Below are 20,521 nucleotides of genomic sequence, written 5' to 3'. Positions count from 1 at the left end.
AATTTTTTTTTTTAAACTATTTGAGCCCAAGTGGCATCTGCAGATCCAAGTGGGGGAGAAATGCCAATCTGTTCACTTTCGCACACATGGTCCAGTGCAGCAGAACCTCCAGGAAGCGAGCAAGCCGAACCAGGCTGCGGCCGGCTCCCCGCGTCTGCAGCCAGCTGAACACATGCCCAACACACACACAAAACACTAAAGATACTTAGACAAGCGAGTACTTTATAATTAGAAAATAATTGTTGCTTCTTTTGGCATTCTTTTTATTTTTATTTTTTATTTTATTTTATTTTATTATTTTATTTTTGCATTCTTTTTACCATGAATCTATTGCAATCCTTCACTAACCTGGGGCTTTATCAGAAACGTTGGCTGGGGAGGTGCCAGCACACTAAGGTAACGTGAAATATTACCACAAGCCAGCCGTCCGCACATCCACAACGAGCCCCCCTCCAGGACATGATGCCCATTGGCAAGAGGGCATCGGCTCTGCCATTCTCATTAGTGATAAAACCTGCTGTTGAAAACATGAGCCCGTTTCAATGAGACGTTCATTTATTTTTGTCCTCTGCCCGTCGCAGAGGTCCACGGTCGGGCCCTCTGGGAAATGGAGACACTCAACGTGTATGAGCAGCCTGAGGGCCTCGGGGGCAGAGTCGCCGGCTGGGCCCACGAGGCTGGCCCAGCTCAGTGCCTCAGCTTACCCACTTAGGAAGACAGGCAGGAAAATCATGGAAACTGAACGTGTTACAAACAGACCTAAGCAGGCAAGCAGGTTGGGTACTTGTGAGAGCCCAGGACGGTATCTTTGCTGTATGGGAGCCCGCTGCACACTTACCGTGTTCGTGCAAGGGAAGCAGCCTATCATCTCAAACAGAAGGTCAGGCTTTGGGTGGTGGACAGACGGCCACGCGGCCCCACAAAGGCCATCCATGGGAGCCCTGGCTGGGACAAACCCCACCGCGGGCTCCCTGGGCGCCCCTTCCATCCCTGGTCCTCCCAATATTTTCAGACAGATGAGATCAGATTATACTAAACAATAATGACTCTTTGAAAGAAAAAAATCTAGGAAGGAGGAAAGGACAGCTCCATCCAAGAGAGCTACCCGTGGGCTGACTGTGAAATGCAAAATCTGGGAGTAGAAAAGCTTTCCCTTCAATCGTCCAGATGAAACTTCAAAGCCAGCCAGAGGGGAAGAGGGTTACAGGGGGACTTTGACCTTTCATTTTGTACCTTACTGTAATTTTTTATTTTTTATTGCTTGTGTTGATGTGATGTGTGGGTTTTTTGTTTTTTTTTTTTAAGATTTTGTTTATTGGGCAGCCCAGGTGGCTCAGCGGTTTAGCATCGCCTTCCACCAGGGTGTGGTCCTGGAGACCCAGGATCCAGTCCCACATCGGGCTCCCCATAGGGAGCCTGCTTCTCCCTCTGCTTGGGTCTCTGCCTCTCTCTCTGTGTGTGTCTCTCATGAATAAATAAATAAAATCTTTTAAAATATATATTTTATTTATTTGACAGAGACAGCACAAGCAGGGGGAACAGCAGCAGAGGGAGAGGGAGAAGCAGGCTCCCCGCTGAGCCAAGGGTGCCTCATGTGGGGCTCCATCCCAGCACCCTGAGATCATGACCTGAGCTGAAGGCAGACGCTTAACCGACTGAGTCCCCTAGGAGCCCCCCGATATTATGTTTATAATTCTAAATGATCACTAAAGGAAGTATCCTGGTCTGTTGAGAGGGCTCTGGTCACACCACTAAGTCGATATGTGCATATATATGCATACACTCATTCTGATCAAAATGCGCCCTGTGCCCTTCTGCTGTTGTAGAACCTTCTAGAACTCCGTGGCTAAATGCACCTGTAGGATCTCTTTGGGGAAAGCAGGCTGCAGGCTGACTCATACAAAAATGAGCATTTTAGGATCTGTAGCCAGGGAATCACTTCAGAGGGATGGCTGGAGATGGCAGATTGTCTGAAAACATGAGATGTGACTGGTGGAAGGATTTTCTCCAAATCCCTTTTCAAAACAAAAATCTCATGTATTTTTTTTTTTTTTAATCCAAAGCTTGTGCCCAAGAACAGTATTTTAGAGCAGAAGCCAGGAGTCTTCTGTGGAGGCCGCACTGGCCCATGGGGTGCTCGCCAGGCCCGGAGCCAGCACCTCCCTGTGGTCAAGCTGCTAAGAAGTAGCTGGTGCTCCTCCAGGGGACTGTGGTTGGAATTCTAGGAGGTCCAGCGCTCCCTTCAACATTTTGGGGCCCTGTGGTGTAGACACCCTCTCTGAGTGGGGTCCCTGGCCAGGGTGGAGAGCCCTTGGGAGTGTGCTAGAAATGCAGAGTCTTAGGCCCCACCCCACACGTATTGAGTGAGAACCTGCATTTTCACAAGATCCCGGGTGACCCGTGTGCACTTTTTTGAGCAGCGTTGGTCACGCAGCTTAGAGGTGACCCAACGGCAGGGTCAGGGAGGAGATAAAATCATCTTCAAAAACAACCATCTAAGAAGGCTGCATGCTCTGGATTCCAACTACTGTCTACAACATTCTGGAAAAAGTGAAACTACAGGGACCCTAAAAGACCAGTGGCTACTGGAGATTGGGGTGGGGGGCGGAGGGAAGATGAATCGGTGGGGCACAGGCGGTCGGGAGGGCGGAGGAGCCGCTCTGCATGACGCTGCAGCAGTGGATGGACATCCTTCCGTGTGTGCCAGGACCCAGGGAGTGTACAGCCGGAAGAGTGAGCCCTAATGTAAACCCTGGACTTCAGTTAATCACAATGTATTACACTTGCTCCTCAAGCGTGGTAAACGTGGCCCACTGATGCATGATGAGAGTAATAGGGCCAAACAAGGGAGTGGGGGAGAGGGAGCCTACGGGGACCCTCTACTTGCCACTCGTTTTTCTGTAAGCCCAAAACTGCTCTCAAAAATAATCTGTTAATTCGACAACCTGTGCAACCAATCGGGGTGCGGGGGGCAGACATTCTCAGCTTGGGGTGCACAATCCCATCCCTGAGCTGTCTTTCTGTCATTTCTTCTTGCCTGGTGTCAACTGGTAGGCCCTTCTGCCCTACAGCCGGGTGGGATCCCCACTGGCAGGGAAGGAGACCCTGTGGGACGTGGGGTCCCCATGAGCTGGGGCGCGCGCCCCAGGCTGTGCACCATCCCCTGGTGCTACCCGGTGGGCTCAGGCCTGGCTCCCCAGAGCGAAGCCGTGATGCAGGAGCGGGGAGGAAACACGGATGCACCTATGTCCTGCTCCAGTAAACGGAGGACGAGGAGGGTATTACCAAGTTACTGAACCTGGGGGAACGTGACCTGGGGCACAGATGCCAAAGAGCAAGCGTCTGTGCCAATCTACTCATCTCACCCATTTTGTTTAAATGTGAATTTAATTAAACAGAGAGCTGTAGCCACATGTGTGATAACGAAGGAAATGGCCTTATGTCTTAGAGGCCGCCTGTGGCAGCAAGGGGCACACTCAGCACTAGCGTGACGACCTGACCCAGCGGAGGAATTCATATTTTCTGTTGATACAGCAGCTGGATGCGGCTGGGAGTGCCCAGGTTAGGGACGGGGGGCGGGGAGGGCCTGGGCCCTGGACAGACCCTGCTCAGCACTGAGTCCTGGACAACACAGCCACGTGCAAAAACACACACATAGACAACGCGAAGTCGGTAAAGCTGGGCACAAAGATGGACTGTCTTTCGGGAGTGACAGCCGACTCTGTCTCTCTAGACGTCTGGTCACGAGTCCTGCCCCCCAAGTCATTTCAGGGAAGATAGCAGGTGATGGGTTTGGAAGCAGCTGGAAATCGGATTGTCGGATTGTCACACCGCTGGGCAGGCTAGTGTCCTCTTCTTGGGTGTTTCCAGATTTCCGCCCACAAGACTGTGCTGCTAGCCGGCGGCCCTTGGTTCACAGGGGATGCGAGCTTCTCTTCTCTGCTGGGGTCCCGGACGCCAACTTCTTTGTGGTTGTGGAGTTTGGCTGAGTTTTGCTTTTGCTGACACCCGGCTTCTTCTGTTTCTGGCTGTTGTTTTGAAGGGATTTCAGCCCCAGCATTTTACAATACTTGTTACACTGGTGTAGTGCTTTAAACTGATCGATGAAGGTCATAGAACAGTTGCCTTTAAATCCTTTGTACCTGCGAGTTTGGGTAGAAGGACACATACTTTTTTTAAAAACAGGACACTTCACCAGTTTTAACGGGGACACTAATGGTACATGGAAAATATATTGATTCCCACTCTAGGCAGGAACGGCCCAATGTTTGCCACAGCTATTGACAGGAAAAACAAACCCTGTTGGACTAAGCAAAGGCAAAGACCCACTGGCATGCACAGGACGGGCCAACGGCCTGCGATTACACAAGTGTTCTAGATGCTTATGGTTCCAATAAAACAAAATATCATTGCCCTTTTATGTTTAATCATGGGGACTAGTGCTGGACCATCTTAATAAAAAATTAGATCTCTCGGTGGTCTGAGAGCGATCCCATCCCACCCAGAAGTTCTGAATAAAAGATTCTACAACTCTCTGGGGCTGGAAGAAATTATTTAGGTTAGACCTTTCAATTCATAGTTAGAGGAATGTAGGCCCAGAGACTCTGGCAGCAGCCCAGAAAACAAAGCAAGTTAGTACAAGAGCCGAGTGAGGATGCAGCCCCCTGAGTCATCTTCTAGAGAAGATCTCGGTCCTGTGTCACCACCCCCTCTGCTCCCCAGCAGGAGAAGAATCTGGGCCTTTGTCACTGGTGGGCTCTAGAAGGGGCTATGCTGACCTGCTTCGGAGTAGTCTGAGGGGTTGCTCCTTTGGGTGGGGACACTGAATACTCAAACTCTAAATGACTGTTTTTTCTCATCCCGATCATAGAAGGTTAGTGTCCTCCTTGAGGGGACAAGGCCCTCAATCTCCCCACCCATCAAGAAAGCTGTTTGATGGGTTGTTGTGAGGATGAAATGAGAAAATCCACATAGACCACCTAGCTCAGTGCATGACATGCAGTACAGACTCAATGAACATTGGCCAAGTTATTAAATGATCAATATTATAACATCCCATCCCGTGGAAGGGATATTGAAGCCAAGACTGAAGGGTGAGGGAGAATGAGGGAGGTATAAATGGGGGAGCGGGGGTGAGCCCGGCACACAGAATGGGGCCGGCACAATTTGTAGGGTCCTGTACAAAATGAAACCAAGGGTTCCTTGTTCAAAAATTATGAAGACTTTTGAGACAACAGTGGAGCATGCATTCATTCAATGAAGCCCAGGGCCCTTTGGAGTGCAGGTCCCGTCGCACCACACAGTTAGCAAGCCCATGAAACTGGCCCTGCTGGGTGAGAGAGAGCTCTGGCCACGTCTGATTAATAGGACCAACGAGAAGTCCGGCCTCTTCCATTTGCTGGTAGAAACCACAAAGATGAACGAACCTGGAATGAACGGGGACCAGGACTATGTGCTTTTCCCTATGAAATCAGCTCTGTTAGGGGAGTTAAAGGACTTAAAGCTGCTAGGGGAGCAGTTAAGGGAGTTAAAGGTTCCTTTCATCTCTGGGGCCAGAGCATCAGGCAGCAGCTCTATCTGGACAAGTTTGTTACAAATCCCCCCTGCTCCCTCCTCCTCTTCCCTGCGAGGGAACGCTCTACCCCCGGGAGCCCACAGGCCATTTGCTTGTGAAAAATGACTCGGTTTCTAAAAGCCAAGCTCCCTCATTGAAGAAAAAGTCAGCTCGAGACAGGAGTTGAATCCAGCAGCGTAGAAAAAAATCCCACTGCCAGCCGCATCACCTTTACATCTCTATCTTCTGTAGGACACTAGAGAAAGGCTGAAATGTCAGCCCCACTGCATCTCTCTGGTCCCCAAGTGCTTCCCAGCAGGATGCAGCCAGGATGCAAGGCCCCCTGGGCCTGAGTTTGTCAGACCTGATGGAAAGCCCAACCCCATCCTTCTGCTGGAGGGAGGCCTCGCTCCTCATGCAAACTAGGAAGGTCACGGGCAGGGACAGCCTCCCTGTCTAAAGGCCCTGGAAACACGTCCTGGTCACGTGTCTCAGGCTGCCTGGAGGCTTCTAAACATTCAGACAACATCCAGTCTCTGCAGAGGAAAATCACTAATTCACACTGGGACCTCTCAGAAAATTTGAGAGTCACTTTGTAAGCCCTGCCTGGTGGCCGAGTATGCGATGCCAGGTAACAAGTGAGCCCTTATATAGTGGTACCCAAGCTCTGGAATGGAATAGGCCGAGTGTAGACAAAGGGGCAGGACTTTTGCGCAGCCCAGCAGGGTCTGCCCTCTTGACTAGCCTCTGAGAGCCCAGGCCTCTTTCCAGAAATCTGGTCCCTTCTTTTCCTCTACGTCCCTCCTTCTTTAGAGTCCTCATGGAAAGCCAGAGTAGGGCAGCAGGGACTCAGATTGGGCTGATTTTTACTATGGATGGCCGTGGGCTTGCTGAGGCCCTAGAAGGATGGCTGCTTTGCTTGACCTAAGAGCCCCTCTCTCAGCCCCCAGCTCGAGGGCATTTCTGTGAAGCCTTCCCTAACCCTGTCTTCACCACGAGAAGAAATATCTCCAACCTCTTCCCTGCATCTTTAGGAAACTACATCCGCTTCTCAGAATTCAGGGAATGCCTCACATCTCTGCACAGACTGTGATCTCTCCCAGGACACTACCTGAGTCCTGACAGACCTGTCCAGAGGAGGCTCCTCAGCAAAGGTCAAGGAAACAAATGGAACCAGCTCCATCCTGAGCTGCTTCACCTTGGCCCAGAGGGTCCCCAGATCGCATTTCTGAATTTCTCTTTCTCTCTGGGTCTAATTTTGGACTCTCAGCTTAGCATGTCACATAATAACGAACTTCCGTCCCTTACCTGTAGAACTTTTCTGGCTACCTAGCATCTACAGAATTAAAAATCTTTCTCTGGGGCACCTGGGTGGCTCAGTTGGTTTAGTGTCCGACTCTTGGTTTAGGCTCAGGTTGGGATCTCATGGTCATGAGCTCCAACCCCACGTTGGGCCCCCCTCCCCGCTCAGTACAGAGTCTGCTTCAGATTCTCTCTCTCCCCCTCTCCTCTTGTGTATGCTCTCTCTCAAAATAAATAAATGAAATCTTAAAAAAAATATCCTTCTCCTTTCTCAGTTTGGTTTTGGTCTCAGTCAGGGATGCTGGGTTTCTGTCATGATTTCTTATTTTCTCAGACTCACAGCCATAGCTGATGCCTTAAAGGAAAAGAGGGCAACATCCTTTGTATTTCTCGATCAATTAACCCAGAGTGTTTCCAAGGACACAAAGCTCTCCTGGAACATCAAGCAATGGGCAACACACTGCCTGTGGTCCACCTGGCATGCCATTGTGCCATCTGCCACCATCAGGAGTAGACGGTGAATCTCAAGGAGCCTGACATCTCACCAGCATTATCCCCACTGCACTCATCTCTGTTGTGTTTGTTAGACGGATGTACTAGGGCGAACGGTGTCCCTTCCAAGAGGCATATCCTTCCTGGAACCTCAGAACATATCCTTATTTGGAAATAGTGTCGATGTCTTATAGATGTAATTAAAATGAGGTGAAGCTGGAGTAGAGTAGGTCCTTAACCCAATATTACTGGTGTCTGTGCAAGAAGGGGAGAAAAGATACTGATACACAGGGAGAAAGATCACATGATGACAGGCTGGGAATGACCTTGGGAAGCCTGGAGAGAGGCATGGGGCACATTCTCTCTCCTGGTTCTCCAGAAGGAAACTACTCTGCTGACACCTACCTGAACCTTGGGTTTCTGGCCTTCCAGAATGTGAGAGAATATATCTGTGTTGTTTCAAGCCACTAGTTTGTTCCAGAAGTAGAACCATAAATTCATTCCACTGGACATCAGCCAATGGGATCTTTTCTTGAATATCTTTCCCCTCAGATGAGAGTGGTGCATGCAAATTACCCAGGGATCTTGTTCAAACAATGGTTTGGGCTCAGTAGGTCCGGGGTGGGGTCTGAGAGCCTGCATCTCCATGGAGCTCTGGGGTGGGTGGGGGATGCTGAGGCCACTGGTCCAGGAATCCCACCTGGAGGAGCCAGGAGATGAACTAAAGTGTGATGACCTCAAGTCATCCCTACTGACCTTGGAGACATTTTTATATTTAAATCGGAACACAGGCATATCATTTGTTCATGAAATTTATGTCGTACGGCATCCTGAAGCCTGTTTCTGGAGGAGCTAGGAAGCGCTCTATTTCACAATCCTGCCCCGACTCAGCACAGATTTATTCAGCACTCACTATGTGCTGGCAGCCTTGCTAGGCTGATTTCTTGCTAAAAAACGATTCCTCTTTTTCTCTCATCCTCATAATCAGACTCATACAGAAACCGCCAGCTGATGGCACGGCCGGCTCCTCTCTCGGCTCATCACGGCTTCCCTGTGCCGTGTGTGGCTTCCAAACACACCTGGGAGGGGAAGCGGGTAGAGCCAAGCAGCAGGAACTTCCAGATCTGGCTGTGGTGAGCAAATTAAGGTTTCTGTCTGGCTTCACAAGGGACCCGTTAAAGAAAACTTCATAGGGCAAGAAAAAGCAGTAGGGGATCCCCATACTTCGGGTAATCTTTTTAGAAGCAAGCCAGAGGCTATTTATAACAGAAATGTCAGTTTGATATCCCTTCTGAAGAAACTTTTAATTTATAGGGACACAGAATTCAGGTTGAGGTTGGGGGTGAGGAATTGGAATAAACCTCTAGTTTTGGGAGGAGTGTGTACAATAAAGCCAGGGCTGGATTTATGAACAGATAGAACAGATTCATGCCTACATGTACTAAAGGAGGGGCCGGGGAAGCCCCCCACTTGAACCACCTGGTAATTCCTGCAGTTCCATCAATACCCTCCATTTCTTCCTTTGTTTATTCACTGGGCACAGCTAGAGGGCAGACATGCCAGGGGGACCCCAAAGGATCAATAAGGCGCGTGGCCCTTTTCGGGAAGCTGCCCATCTTGTAGGAAAGACAGACACATTAACAAATAATTGCATTTTGCTGTGATAAATAGCTAATGAGGATCCTGAGAGATGGGGCTTTTCCCAGCACGTGGTGGGTCCTGAGGAGGACTCACAGGACGGATGGCTTAGGGTTCATGGGGCAGAGGGCCCGGCACGGGCAAAGGTTCAGAGGACGTTCTGAGGAGGGATGAGGCCAGAGGACATTTGCGGGAGGCTTCAGGAGCCGCGCTATGTGATTGTCCTTGTGGGTCAGCATTTCCCAAAATATCTTCCAAAGAGCAAGAATCCCACAAGATGCTTTGAACGAAAAATCATCCTGTGGTTTTAAGAACCGCGATCAAGGCTCTACGATCTCTCTCCCTCCCCCTTGGGCCTTGGAATCACCCACCGGCTCTTTAAACACCTAATGACGGCCCACCCTAAGGAAATCTCCTGCACTTCTCTGACCCAGGGTTCCCCAAGGTTATTTGGCAACAGGAATCTGGTTTTCACGCAATCCCTCTGAAAGATGCCTCTGTGAGAGTCACCGAGCTCTTGGGGTGGGGATGCCGCGAGGTAATCAAATCTGCCTTTTCTGGATGAGTTGTACTCTGAGGCTGTCTGCGAGCTGATCCTCCTCCCTTTGGAGAGCTGTCCTCCCCCCCCAACCCCTGCAAGGGCCCTGGGACCCTGGTCCAGCCGCCACCACCTCACCCCAGACCATGCTGTCCCTCTCCCACACCACCCCCGGGTAAGACGGATCACGGTCACCCAGCTGCTCCAGGGCTCCATGTCCCAGGAACTTCCCTTGGCCAACAGCCCACCCCCTGTCCGGCTGTGTCCCCGCCACCCCCGGCTCCTCCCTCAGGCCCCAGCCTGAGCAGTAGCCCAGAAGCCTCCATGGAAACCGGCCCTGGCACCTCCTTCCCTGACATCCGCCCAGGCTGGAAAAAAAAAAAAAAAAGGCAGAATCATAAAAAGAGGAGGGCAAAAGCAGCCCACGAGTCCGGTTCTCTGGTTCTGCTGGCAAGGCCATTCTAGAGGGAGCACCAAGCATCTACGACTGTCCCCACTCTTGAGGCCATGTGGCCCATCCCCACATATGCCAGAAGCGCGCAGTCCTCTCCGTAATATCTGGAACATACACTGAAGTCAGGACACAGAGGGCCGAGGAGGGGAGCCTGGAGACCCTAAAACAGGCAGTCCGAGAGCCAGAGCCCAGCCGTGTGATTCCCAAGGCTGCCCCCCTCCTGAATTTTAGCTGCAGAGGGAGGAGCTACCTTCTAGCTTCTTCCAGACGTTTTCTTGTCTTCTATTGACGCACCTGTCGAGTCTGTGGCATCTCTGTGGCGCGTCCCCTCTTCCATCCCTCTAACCTGGCTCCACTGCACTTTGCTTGGACCTTCCTCAAGGCACGGATACCTTCTTTCTGGATGGTTCTGGCCCTCATCCCGCCTGTGCTCTGGGCGCCCCGTCCCCCTCATCGTGCATTTCCCTCCTCCTGCCTCCCAGGCTGTCCTGAAGGGGCCCGTCTAGAACCCGGCAATCTCTCCAGATGTTCTTTCATCTATGAAGCTGGACGACAAATGACAAGGAGCCTGGCTGTGGGTCCCTCAGGTCCCGGGGGCGCTGGGCCGGGGGTAGCGCCGAGCAATGGGGAGAACACGGCTCCAACTGTAGTCACTTGGACAAAGTGTCCTTTGCAAACCTTTTGGGCACAGCCCAGGAGACTGCCGTGCTTTTCCCACTCGGTGGAGGGGGTATGTCCTTGCTGACGCGTGGGCCCAGGGGACTCTGACCACATGCCAGAGAACAGTGCTGGTGGCACCAGCCGGCCTTGCCAAAATTATGAAAAAGGTAAATGCTCCCTTCATGGGCCTCCAGACCTCCTCGGTGGCCAAGAGTGGCCAAGCACAGCAGCCCCTGGCCAGCCCGCTCTCCGCGTAATGGCTCGATCAGATTAAAATGGGATGCAGGCTGCCTTCCAGGGCAGATGCCAGTGGGGCCAGTGGGAGAAAGCCGACAGCTTAGGGGGTAAAGTGTCTTCCTCTGGTCCCTTAGGCCTCAGAGAGGGGCCTCCGAAGCCTGCAGTGGCAAGTCGGCTAGAAAGTGTGGGTTCTGCTGCGAGAAGCACTTACAGGATGTCAGGAAATTCTGTGCCCAGGTCCCTTTGTTTCTTCCCCTCCTGGCAGATTCATGCATTAAGGAGTCCGCCTGGAGTCACCATGCACACACACACACACACACGCACACACAGAGCACGCACACACATGTGCACCCAAGCCTGTTGTAGGACTGTGTATCTTGAATACAAATCCTTCTTTGTCTCCACAAGCCTTGGCCTCTCTTGGGGCACAGCGGGGTCTCCGACTCGTGACCGCCCGTGGGCACACAGGCCCCAGGGTGGGCTGATCTTGGCAGCGAGGGCAGCCCGTCTTCTGGAGCTCGGCTTGCCTGCATGTGAGAATCTATTTCAATCTCTCCTCTTTTCATGGCTGGTAGGATGTGAGCTGGACACACACCAGCAGAGCCTCTTTCTCGGGGTGCTCCTGCCTTGACATTTGGGTCGCTATCGCCTCACCTTTGCCCTTCTGCATGGAGCAGGCCCTTTGGCATTCTGTCCAGGGTCTCCTGGATTTGGTTTCCGTGTCAGGGACCTTGGACATCGCCATGCATCTCACGGCTTCTTCTTTCTTTTGAGTGTAGAAACGTGATGCTGGCCGATGGCCACCCTGAGGACTGTCCTTTGGGACTATTCGTATGACACCTGCTTTGGTCCAGTGCTTACGGACTGTGAAGAAATCTGCTCAGGGCTCTTCTTTATTTTACTTTAATCCAGCAACATAAAATGTAGGGGGGTTTTTTTGTTTGTTTTTGGTTTGGGGTTTTTTTTGTTTTGTTTTGTTTGGTTTGGTTTTGTTTGGTTTGGTTTGGTTTTTTGTTGAGACTATAAAGGGAAAACGTATTGGCTCTGGTGCCCTCTGGTGGCTAATCACAATCACGCCATCTCCCCAGAAACTCCACTGCTGGCTGGGGAGGGGCCTGTGTTTGCAGGACCTACTGCGACACCTGCCCCTCTGCTCCCCTGCACGCATGGGTTTACACCGGTTTTGGTTTGGTGACGTTAAATTGCTAAATCTCCAGTTATAGAAGTAGGCATTTCTCCTTTTTCCCCCTTCAAAGAACTCTAAATGGCCAAGCAATTTCAAATTGGAAAAATATTCAGCTGTCCCGTCAGTATCTTGGGTCTGCCTAGAAAATGGGTTGCTAGAAGTTGTAACAGTGCTATTTGCCATGCTTCGTGACTTGAAGTTTTTGCACTCACCACTGCTGAAAGATTATGGGTACCGAGGTACAGGTGATGTGTTTCCAGACCTATTCCTATTTCTGGCTCCCAGGAGAAATATGACATACTTCTGCTTTTTTTTTTTTTTGAATTTTTTTTTAATTTTTATTTATTTATGATAGTCACACAGAGAGAGAGAGAGAGAGAGGCAGAGACATAGGCAGAGGGAGAAGCAGGCTCCATGCACCGGGAGCCCGATGTGGGATTCGATCCCGGGTCTCCAGGATCCTGCCCTGGGCCAAAGGCAGGCGCCAAATCGCTGCGCCACCCAGGGATCCCGACATACTTCTGCTTTAAGGATCATTTACATTTGAGTTTCTTTTCAAATTTCTTCTTGTGATTTAGTTCTAGTTTCAAAAGTATTGTGGTCTGAAAATATGCAGGGGACAATCCCAATCTTTAGGTATCCATTGAGGCCTGATTTGTGACCCAGTATGTGGTCTATTCTGGAGAAAGTTCCACGGGCACTTGCAGGCAAAGTTGCATCAAAACAAGTAAGTCCTGACAGCCCCTATTTTATTTCATGAGATTGTAAATAACTGCCCTCAACATAGTAACATACCCTCTGCCTTCACTAAACAAGAGGACGGGACAGGTTGCACTTACTGAAATGTCAGCAGCCAGTTATATGGAGCAGGTTGAGACAAAAGGGGAATATTTTCTTTCGGTGACACAATAGCTTCTCTTCCTGCAAAAGATCCTGACCACTGCTGACCGGAAAAGGCGGGCCCTAAATCTGGGAGATCTTTTTCTTGCTGGTTTAAACAATGCAATGCAGTGTTTATTATTTTTTTTAAATGTTTGGTTTTTTTTCAGTAATCTCTATGCCCAAGGTGGGTCTTGAACTCACAACCCCAAGATCAAGAGTCACATGCCTTTCACACTGAGCCAGCCAGGAGCCCTGTTTAGTAGCAGTAGTAAAGTAAGTCAGATTGGCCTCCAGTGCTTTTCCCATCATCCATGCCTTGTGTTCTTTCTAATGTGGTTAAAAGACCGTGTGTAATGCTGCCTACATGGAACATTGCTTTTTAGGATGGTGCCCCTTCCCCAGGCTCCTCCCTCTCCAGCAGATGAACTAAGCCCCCCTGGGATGCTTGCTAAGAGTTAAGAGACAGTGCGTAATGGACGCTTGGCCATCAATCCTCTCTCCTGCTCTCCTGAAGCCCTCTGGCATCTACAGTGCTCCCCAGTCTTCTCTCCCCCGCCTACGATCCTCCCCACCTGGACTCTCTCAGCCCCGTCTTCGAGCTGCCCTTGAACCAGAACCCTTTCTCAGGCTCTCCCCTTTTGAGCTCCATGTGGCAGCTCTGGCTTTCACTGGAGAGTCTCTTCAGCTGATTCTCAGCTCCGGACATGGAGGCTCTGCCCTTGGCTCAGGGGTGCCTTCTTTCACACAGCGCCTGCCTGCAGGCGGCATGGCCATTTCTCGGCACCTCTTGCTCCTCACTTGGAAAGAAGGCTGCACATGGTTGTTGGTTCTCAATCCAGAGCAGAGGGTTCCCAGGGGCCTCCGAAGGGCTCTCTCAACCACTCCTTACTTTCCAATCCAGGGTTCTCCCTTCTAGCACCTTTTTAAACTGAGCTTCTAAGAAATGCTTCTTTGGGGGGAAAATTGTGACTTGGGAAAAGTTTAAGGAAAAGCTTTTTAAAAACAATGGACATAAATAAATAAGTAAATAAATAAATAAATAAATAAGTAAAAACAATGGACAAGATGATCTAATATCCTTTCCAAAACTCTCAGATGCTTCAGAACTCCCTTCTCTCCCCATCTCCTCCTCTCTGACCACTGCTGGGGAGGAAAAGCCGTAAGTAACACTTTATAGACAACATTTTGCACTGGGCTCCAGCCATCTGCTCTTCTAATGGGTCTTGGGCAGCTGTCCCAGGCCAGACAAGTTACATTAAAGCTGAGAACAAAACCAAGGGATTGGATTTCTTTTCAAATTAGGAGAAAAAATGTGCAGTGAGTTCCCGGAAACTGTTAAGATGTTCTTAAAAGATATCTTAAATAATCATGCTCTTACATTTGTCTTAGTTTTTGAAGCTTCTTGGGCAGGTTTCTGTTTTGTTTTGGTAGAAAGTTGTTCTGAAGAATGGTATGAATTTTGCCCAGTCTGGTGTCAGGCTGAGGCAAGAGGAGGAAAGGAAACCGATATTTATTACTGCGTGCATACTGAGCTTCAGGGCCTGGAGGCAGATTAACGGGGCGGGGGGGATCCTCAAGACAGCCCTCTGTGTCCCCTTTCTGTGGATAAGTGGCTTCCAGAACGTAAAGCCATGTGACCAGGGGCGCCTGGGTGGCCCAGTCATTAGGCTTCCACTTTTTGGCACCTGCTCGGCTCATGATCTCAGGCTGTGGGATGGAGCCCCGTGTTGGGCTCTGTGCTGCGCAGGGAGTCGGCTTGGCCCCCTCCCTCCTCCTGTGCTCCTCCCTCTGCTCACATGCTCGCTCCACTCTCTCTCTCTCTCAAATAAATAAATAAAATCATTAAAAAAAAGTTTTTTGAAGTCGCATGACCCCATAGCTGGTAAGATGAGAACCCAGCATTCAAAGCAGGTAGGCTTGATGCTGAATTTGCTCTGAACCATGGAGAACATGGGAATCTGCCTTACTGGGGAAATGTTTCTGAGGTCCAGAGAAATCCCTTCATAAAGAGCAGCACCATATAATTTATTTCCTAAGTGGAGAACATTGTGCAGGACAAATGACTAACTAGACGGAGGCCAGGACAGCAGGCATGAAATGGCACCGTCCTGCACACACCGGGATGCACCCTCACCCACCTCACGGGCCACACTAGTGCCTGTAACGCAAGAGGCCAGGCTGCCCCGGGAGAGTCCGAAGTAAAGGCACGAGGGGTGGCTCAGTGGTTGAGCGTCTGCCTTTGGCCCAGGGTGTGACCCCGGGGGTCCTGGGATCAAGTCCCACATCAGGTTCCCTGTGGGGAGCCTGCTTTTCCCTCTGCCTGTGTCTCTGCCTCTCTGTGTGTCCCTCTCAAGAATAAATAAATAAATTTTTTAAAAAAGAAGAGGAAGAAGTGAAGGGCACAAGCAAAGTTTGAACCCAAGTCTCCCTCTACAGCCCGTTCTCCCCACCACATCGTGCCCCTCCTGACGTGCTCTCTTTACAAGCCCAAGGCCACAACCAAACTTCTGGGCTCATCTGACTTAGGGGGCTCCCATCAGCACCGCCGACGGAGCGCGGAGAGAATCCCAACACAAAACTGCATTATGCTGAGCCGCTTTTGAGAAGGAAACTATCCAAGCTGCATCTTACTTCGAAACCCAAACCAGAAGCGCTGGGGAGTCCGTGAGAACTCTGAATCACAGTCAACGATCTGGAGGTCACAAAGCCCCTTTTCTACTTCTTTCATATCCCCCCTGCATTTCTCTCATGCTGCTTTGCTAACGTGGGAATGGGTATACCTGTTGGAAGCAGAGCTCTGATGCCCGTGGTCTGAAACCACCAGAAAGCTCCCAAGGATAAGTCCTCAGCAGTCATAGGACAGAAAGCTGTATCCATCCCGACTTTTGTTTTCTGTATTTCTGATGCTTTGACATCTGGGGTCTTGCTCACCCTGGAGAGAGCGCCCTTCCCAGGGCTAGCCAGGTCCTGGAGATGGCAAATGACTGGCCTTCATATGCACACTAACCAGTCCAAAGCCAGTTCCCACCACCTCCTCTCCTGGGGTCTCACACCTGCCCTGATGCACCAGGGCCAGACCACGAGGGCAGCCTCTCCACCCCAGAGCCTGCTGCCATTTTCCAAACTAGCCAATTCCAAGCTGGCTCTCCCTGCCTCACCCATTCCTTCCCTTGAAAACCAAATATAAGTTGTTGCTCGCATTTCCCCACACTCCTCTGCCCCCGCAATGACCTACGTGGTGCTTCTCTACGTGGACCCCACGGCCTGGCCCTCTTGGGAACCATGAGCAACAAACCCTTCTCAGTGGCTATTGTCTCCTCTTCGATCCAGAAAAGCATTGGCCTCCCTACACCTGAACAATAGCAAAACAGAAGCCATCCATCCCTTCTAAAACTCATCTCTCCCTCGCTTCGTCCTCATAACAGACCGTCTTAGTACACGGGAACGGCAGTGGGCAAATGCAGTGGCAGCTCCAACGCAGAACTTCATGCTCACCAAGAACCACAGATTGCCTGCTTTCTCCTCAGTGGTGGTTCCAGCAAAGAAGAGAGAAGCCACAGTTGTTCAAGAGATAAGTCAGTAAGATGTTACGGGGCCGCCCAGGCAGCGCCCACCTGGCACAAAGCAATACCCGACACCAACGTGGGAAAACAGCCATCACATCCCAAGGGAGCTCACCCCAGCTCCTCCCTAGCCGTTCGCGCCTTGAACCACCTCCAGGGAAATGTGGGAACCGCCCAAAGGACTTTTTGGGATAAGGTGGGATGTTGGAGGGGGGTGGGGGGAACATTGAAAATGTGCAAATTGAATTCAGGACACTCAAATGCCAAAAAAAAAAAAAAAAAATTAGAAGCTTCTAATAGTGAAGATGTGAAAGGCAGAAAAATGGAATGTTCATAATTAGAAGAAATTCCAATGATGCTGGCATTGCCCCCCACCCTCCACGGCCCTCCTGTTAGTGATTAATCTTGAAATGTGTTTCCAGAGTCCTTGTTTGTTTCAAAGTTAGGAAACAAATGTGTTTCCCTGGGGGAACGAAGTCCATAAATATTTTATATAAGTCAGAAAAGTGAATTGAATTCGTCCCAAGAACATTTGTCATCCGTGGTTAGGACAAGAAATCTACTCCCCCCCCCCCTCCCGCATCAGCTTCACAGCAGGTGTTTGGAAGCTCAGGATGGAACGATCTGTGCTGGGGGGGTTTTCTACTCACCCTTTAGCCAGTGTTGCTATGCCAACGTCCGTTAACTTCATTCCTACGCCTATAGGAAGAGAGAGCAGAGATGGGATTTGTGTTACCGGGAAAGCTCCTGGGGAGGCTCTGGCCATCTATTCTCGGGGAAGGGGTAGTGCCAGCCCCACCTTGCTTCCTTTCCTACATCAGCACCCTTCCCTCCCTGCTTCCACCAGCAGAGGCCTCTCTCTATGGGCACCCACAGCCTTTCAGACGTACATCCAGCTCGGTGGGGTGATAATGGGGGCCGGCCGGCCTCTGACGGAGGTCTAGGGGAGTTGTGTCTTATGGGCACCAGCGGTGGAGCCTGATGCCCCAGATGCCCCCCAGCCCTTTGTAGCTCAGAAACGACGTCCTCTGTCTGTCTGGCTGCCCTCTCTGCTGGAGGAGGAAGGCCACTAGCTCTACGAACCACTCAGGTTTGTCGCTCGTCCCACCGGCTCTCTCCCTAGAAATGCTCCAACTGGGGCTTCGGTCTACTCCACTTCATCACTGAGTGTGGAAGTCCCTACACCAAGGCCGGTGGTGCGGGCGCGGGCCTGGCCAGGGGCTGGGGTGGGAGAGGTCAGCAGCGAGAATGTTCGACATGGCATTTGTTCAGTTCAAAGCCACACTCCAGATACGTGATTTCCCATCTCCCTAGAGTTGGTTTCCCAATTGAGGATGGAAGATTTCCTGGGTTGGCTTTAGGCCCAAGGGAAACACTCCCGAGTTACGTGACGACTTTTAACCACTGGCCTGAAGATGCTGACACATGGCCCCCATGGTCTAACCCTTTGACACCCACCTTGACCTCTACCCAACGCCATCGTGGCGGGTGGCCACCAACAGCGAACAACCAAACAGCCACCCGAGCTCCGAGCTCTGGTTCAGCAAAGAGCCGTAGTGCCCCAGAACGAATCCCAAGCACATGGAAGTCTTTTTGCTTCTTCTTCTCCGGCAGGAGCAGGTCAGGGGAGCGACTGAAGAACCCAGGGATACACAGAAAAGGGGAGATCCTTCTGTCTTGCAGGGCGGGGAAGGGCAAGAGTTGCCAGCCCCTGGGGCGGTAGAGGAGAGCCATGCTCTCAGCCTGTCCCCATCTCCCTGTGCATCCTCAGCCTCTTCCAGATTTGGAGGAAGACAGACCTTTCCGACGCCCTGAGTGTGGATGGCTTCTGGCCTTTCCAGACCCTCCTTGCCAGACCACAGCCCAGTTCAGCTCCTGTCTCTCCAGGGTGGTGGCTATGGGTACCGGCTCCAACTCAGGCGGCCTCCTCTGCCTCAGGCTCACTCGTGCAATCCAGTGACAGGCCTTCTGTGGCAGAGCATGGGATCCACATGCTCCCCCCGTGCTACCCCGCTGGCCCGTCAGGCTTGCCTCCTCCTCTCCAGCTCCTAACTCTTGTCCTACCCAGGCCTGGGTTGCTGTGCTCCCCATGGCCGGCAGATGCCCCGCTCATGGAGGGGGTCACAGCACAGAAACCAGTCTAGGCTGTGGATGAAGGAACCAGCATCCTCTCCAAAGCCAACTGAGGTTAGATGTGATGGCAACCTAGCTCCATCCAAGGGTCTCTGCTCTTCCGAGCACTGTTTTCGGAGACCGGGGAAAGGAACCCTAACGGGTTAATGCTCTGATTCAGCAGCATCTGCCTGGAGCACAGCAAAAATCCAGGCCATGTTGCTATTCAGGCTGGTTAGTCAGACAGAAGCAACGAGCCCTGCTTTTCTGCAGTGCACCTGTGAGCTAAATCAGACCCGGCACTTTGGGTGAGCCAGTGAGCGTTTTAAAAGCCTCGTTCACAGTGGGCAACTAATTCATCTCATTCTTGCAAAGCTGCTAACAACTAGAACATATGCAGAAAGGCTTCACGGAGCCTTTATTACAAGGACTGTGCTTTAAAAAAATAAAAATAAAAAGGCCCCAAATTGTAAAAGCCCTCTTTGGACATCTTGTTTTTTTGTGGAAACTTGTATTTAAAAACCACAGCTCTGAGCTGCATTTTTAGTTCAGCTTTAAAAAGTCATTTGGCAAAAGGTCTTTGACCCTGGGAATTGCTTTTCCTGCCTCTCACAATCATCAGCTATCACTTACGGTTTAGAAAAATAGGATGCAATTTTGAAAAGGAAATTTCTCTGTCTCGGTTTAGTAATTTGCCAGCAGTTCAACCAAGTCTCTATAGGATAATAATTTGAATTCCAGTGTGCTGCAGTGAAGTGGAGTTGGGGGATAACAGTCATCTACAAGTCGTTTCCCATAAAAGGAAGGAAGGAAGGACGCAGCAGCCTCTGGAACTTGCTCTCCAGAGCTTGAGTTCTTGGGTCTTTGGCGTGACGGCTTCTTACAACCCTAGTGGCCTCAGCAGTGGGCAGATCTCAGGGCCAAATCACAGGAGAGGCTTTCACCCCTAGGCTTGCAGAACCCACCACAATCCCATCAACAAGCAGATGCAACGAGAGAGGTGATGGCTTTCAAGAGTCTGAGAAGGTAACCGTTGAGTTTGGGTTGGCTTGATTTTTTCATCCTAATTCTAGTGTCTCCGTAAAATTATAAAATGTAGAGGTTCTTTAGAGAAGAATGTGCCATCTTCTACACATCGATAATGACAATGAAGAGATTTTCCCTAGCATGGTACACCGTGCCAAGATATTAAACAGCACAGAGCATTTACCGAGAGATGTAACATTCCACTAGGCTTGTTTACAAGTGCCTGGAAGCGAAATTAGCTGTGCACGAAGCTCCGGGGTGTTGCTTTTCTATCTAAGAACTATACTTATTGCAAAATTAATTCTGAAGAAGAATAGATGGAGGAGGGAATCCAGATTTACACAGCCGGAGTCTAATTAGAACAGATGACTGTGTGTTAAGACCTTGTGTGTGTGTCCAAGTGCGCGTGCGTGCGTGTGGCAGTGGCTTCTCTTTGGAAAGTGAGCAGATATGGCTGCCTTCAATATGCAGACTGTCCCCATCGGCAAGACTGTAACACCGCACCCTCACGAAGGTCCTCACTGGAAGATTTAGCTTCATCAGACACTTGGAAATCTCTTGCAAATTGGTGAATTTGTGGTTTGGTGGAAAGAGCTTGGGTTTGGGAGTTGGAAACCACAGGGTAGAGTCTTAGACCCCTCTGCCTATCAGCTGAGTGACAGAAGGCCATTAAAGCACTGTCCCTTAGCCTCTGTTTTCTCATCTGTAAAATGGATCCTAATGGCTTCCTTGTAGGGTCATCGTGAAGACCAAACAAGAATTACAGGGAAAAAAATGAATACATACAAAAGGGAGGGCGGGTCTCTCCAAACACTTTTGCAACTCCTTGTGTCTATGTGTATTTCAAAATAAAAAGTTAAAAGAATTGGGGAGCACT

The 20,521-nt window shown here is 50.6% G+C and overlaps 1 protein-coding gene across 7 annotated transcripts in view; it reads right to left on the bottom strand.

Moving 5' to 3' along the window:
* Positions 1 to 260: 260 nt before the first annotated feature.
* Positions 261 to 20,521, bottom strand: part of ALPK2 (alpha kinase 2) — a 136,333-nt gene continuing 116,072 nt past the window's right edge. For 6 of the 7 annotated variants that reach the window (XM_077891665.1, XM_077891644.1, XM_077891656.1 and 3 more), the window contains 2 exons: positions 17,157 to 17,205; positions 261 to 4,142 (listed from right to left, as the gene is read on the bottom strand). In XM_077891665.1, the coding sequence (XP_077747791.1) occupies positions 3,914 to 4,142; positions 17,157 to 17,205 (278 nt within the window). In that variant the 3' untranslated portion in view covers positions 261 to 3,913. The remainder of the gene's footprint in view (positions 4,143 to 17,156; positions 17,206 to 20,521) is intronic. The other variant, XM_077891692.1, reaches the window with a different exon arrangement.

The sequence above is a fragment of the Canis aureus genome, chromosome 1 (genome assembly GCF_053574225.1).
Source record: "Canis aureus isolate CA01 chromosome 1, VMU_Caureus_v.1.0, whole genome shotgun sequence".
Lineage (NCBI taxonomy): Eukaryota > Metazoa > Chordata > Mammalia > Carnivora > Canidae > Canis > Canis aureus.
Note: the sequence above shows the minus strand (reverse complement) of the source record. Positions and strands in the feature narration are given on the sequence as shown.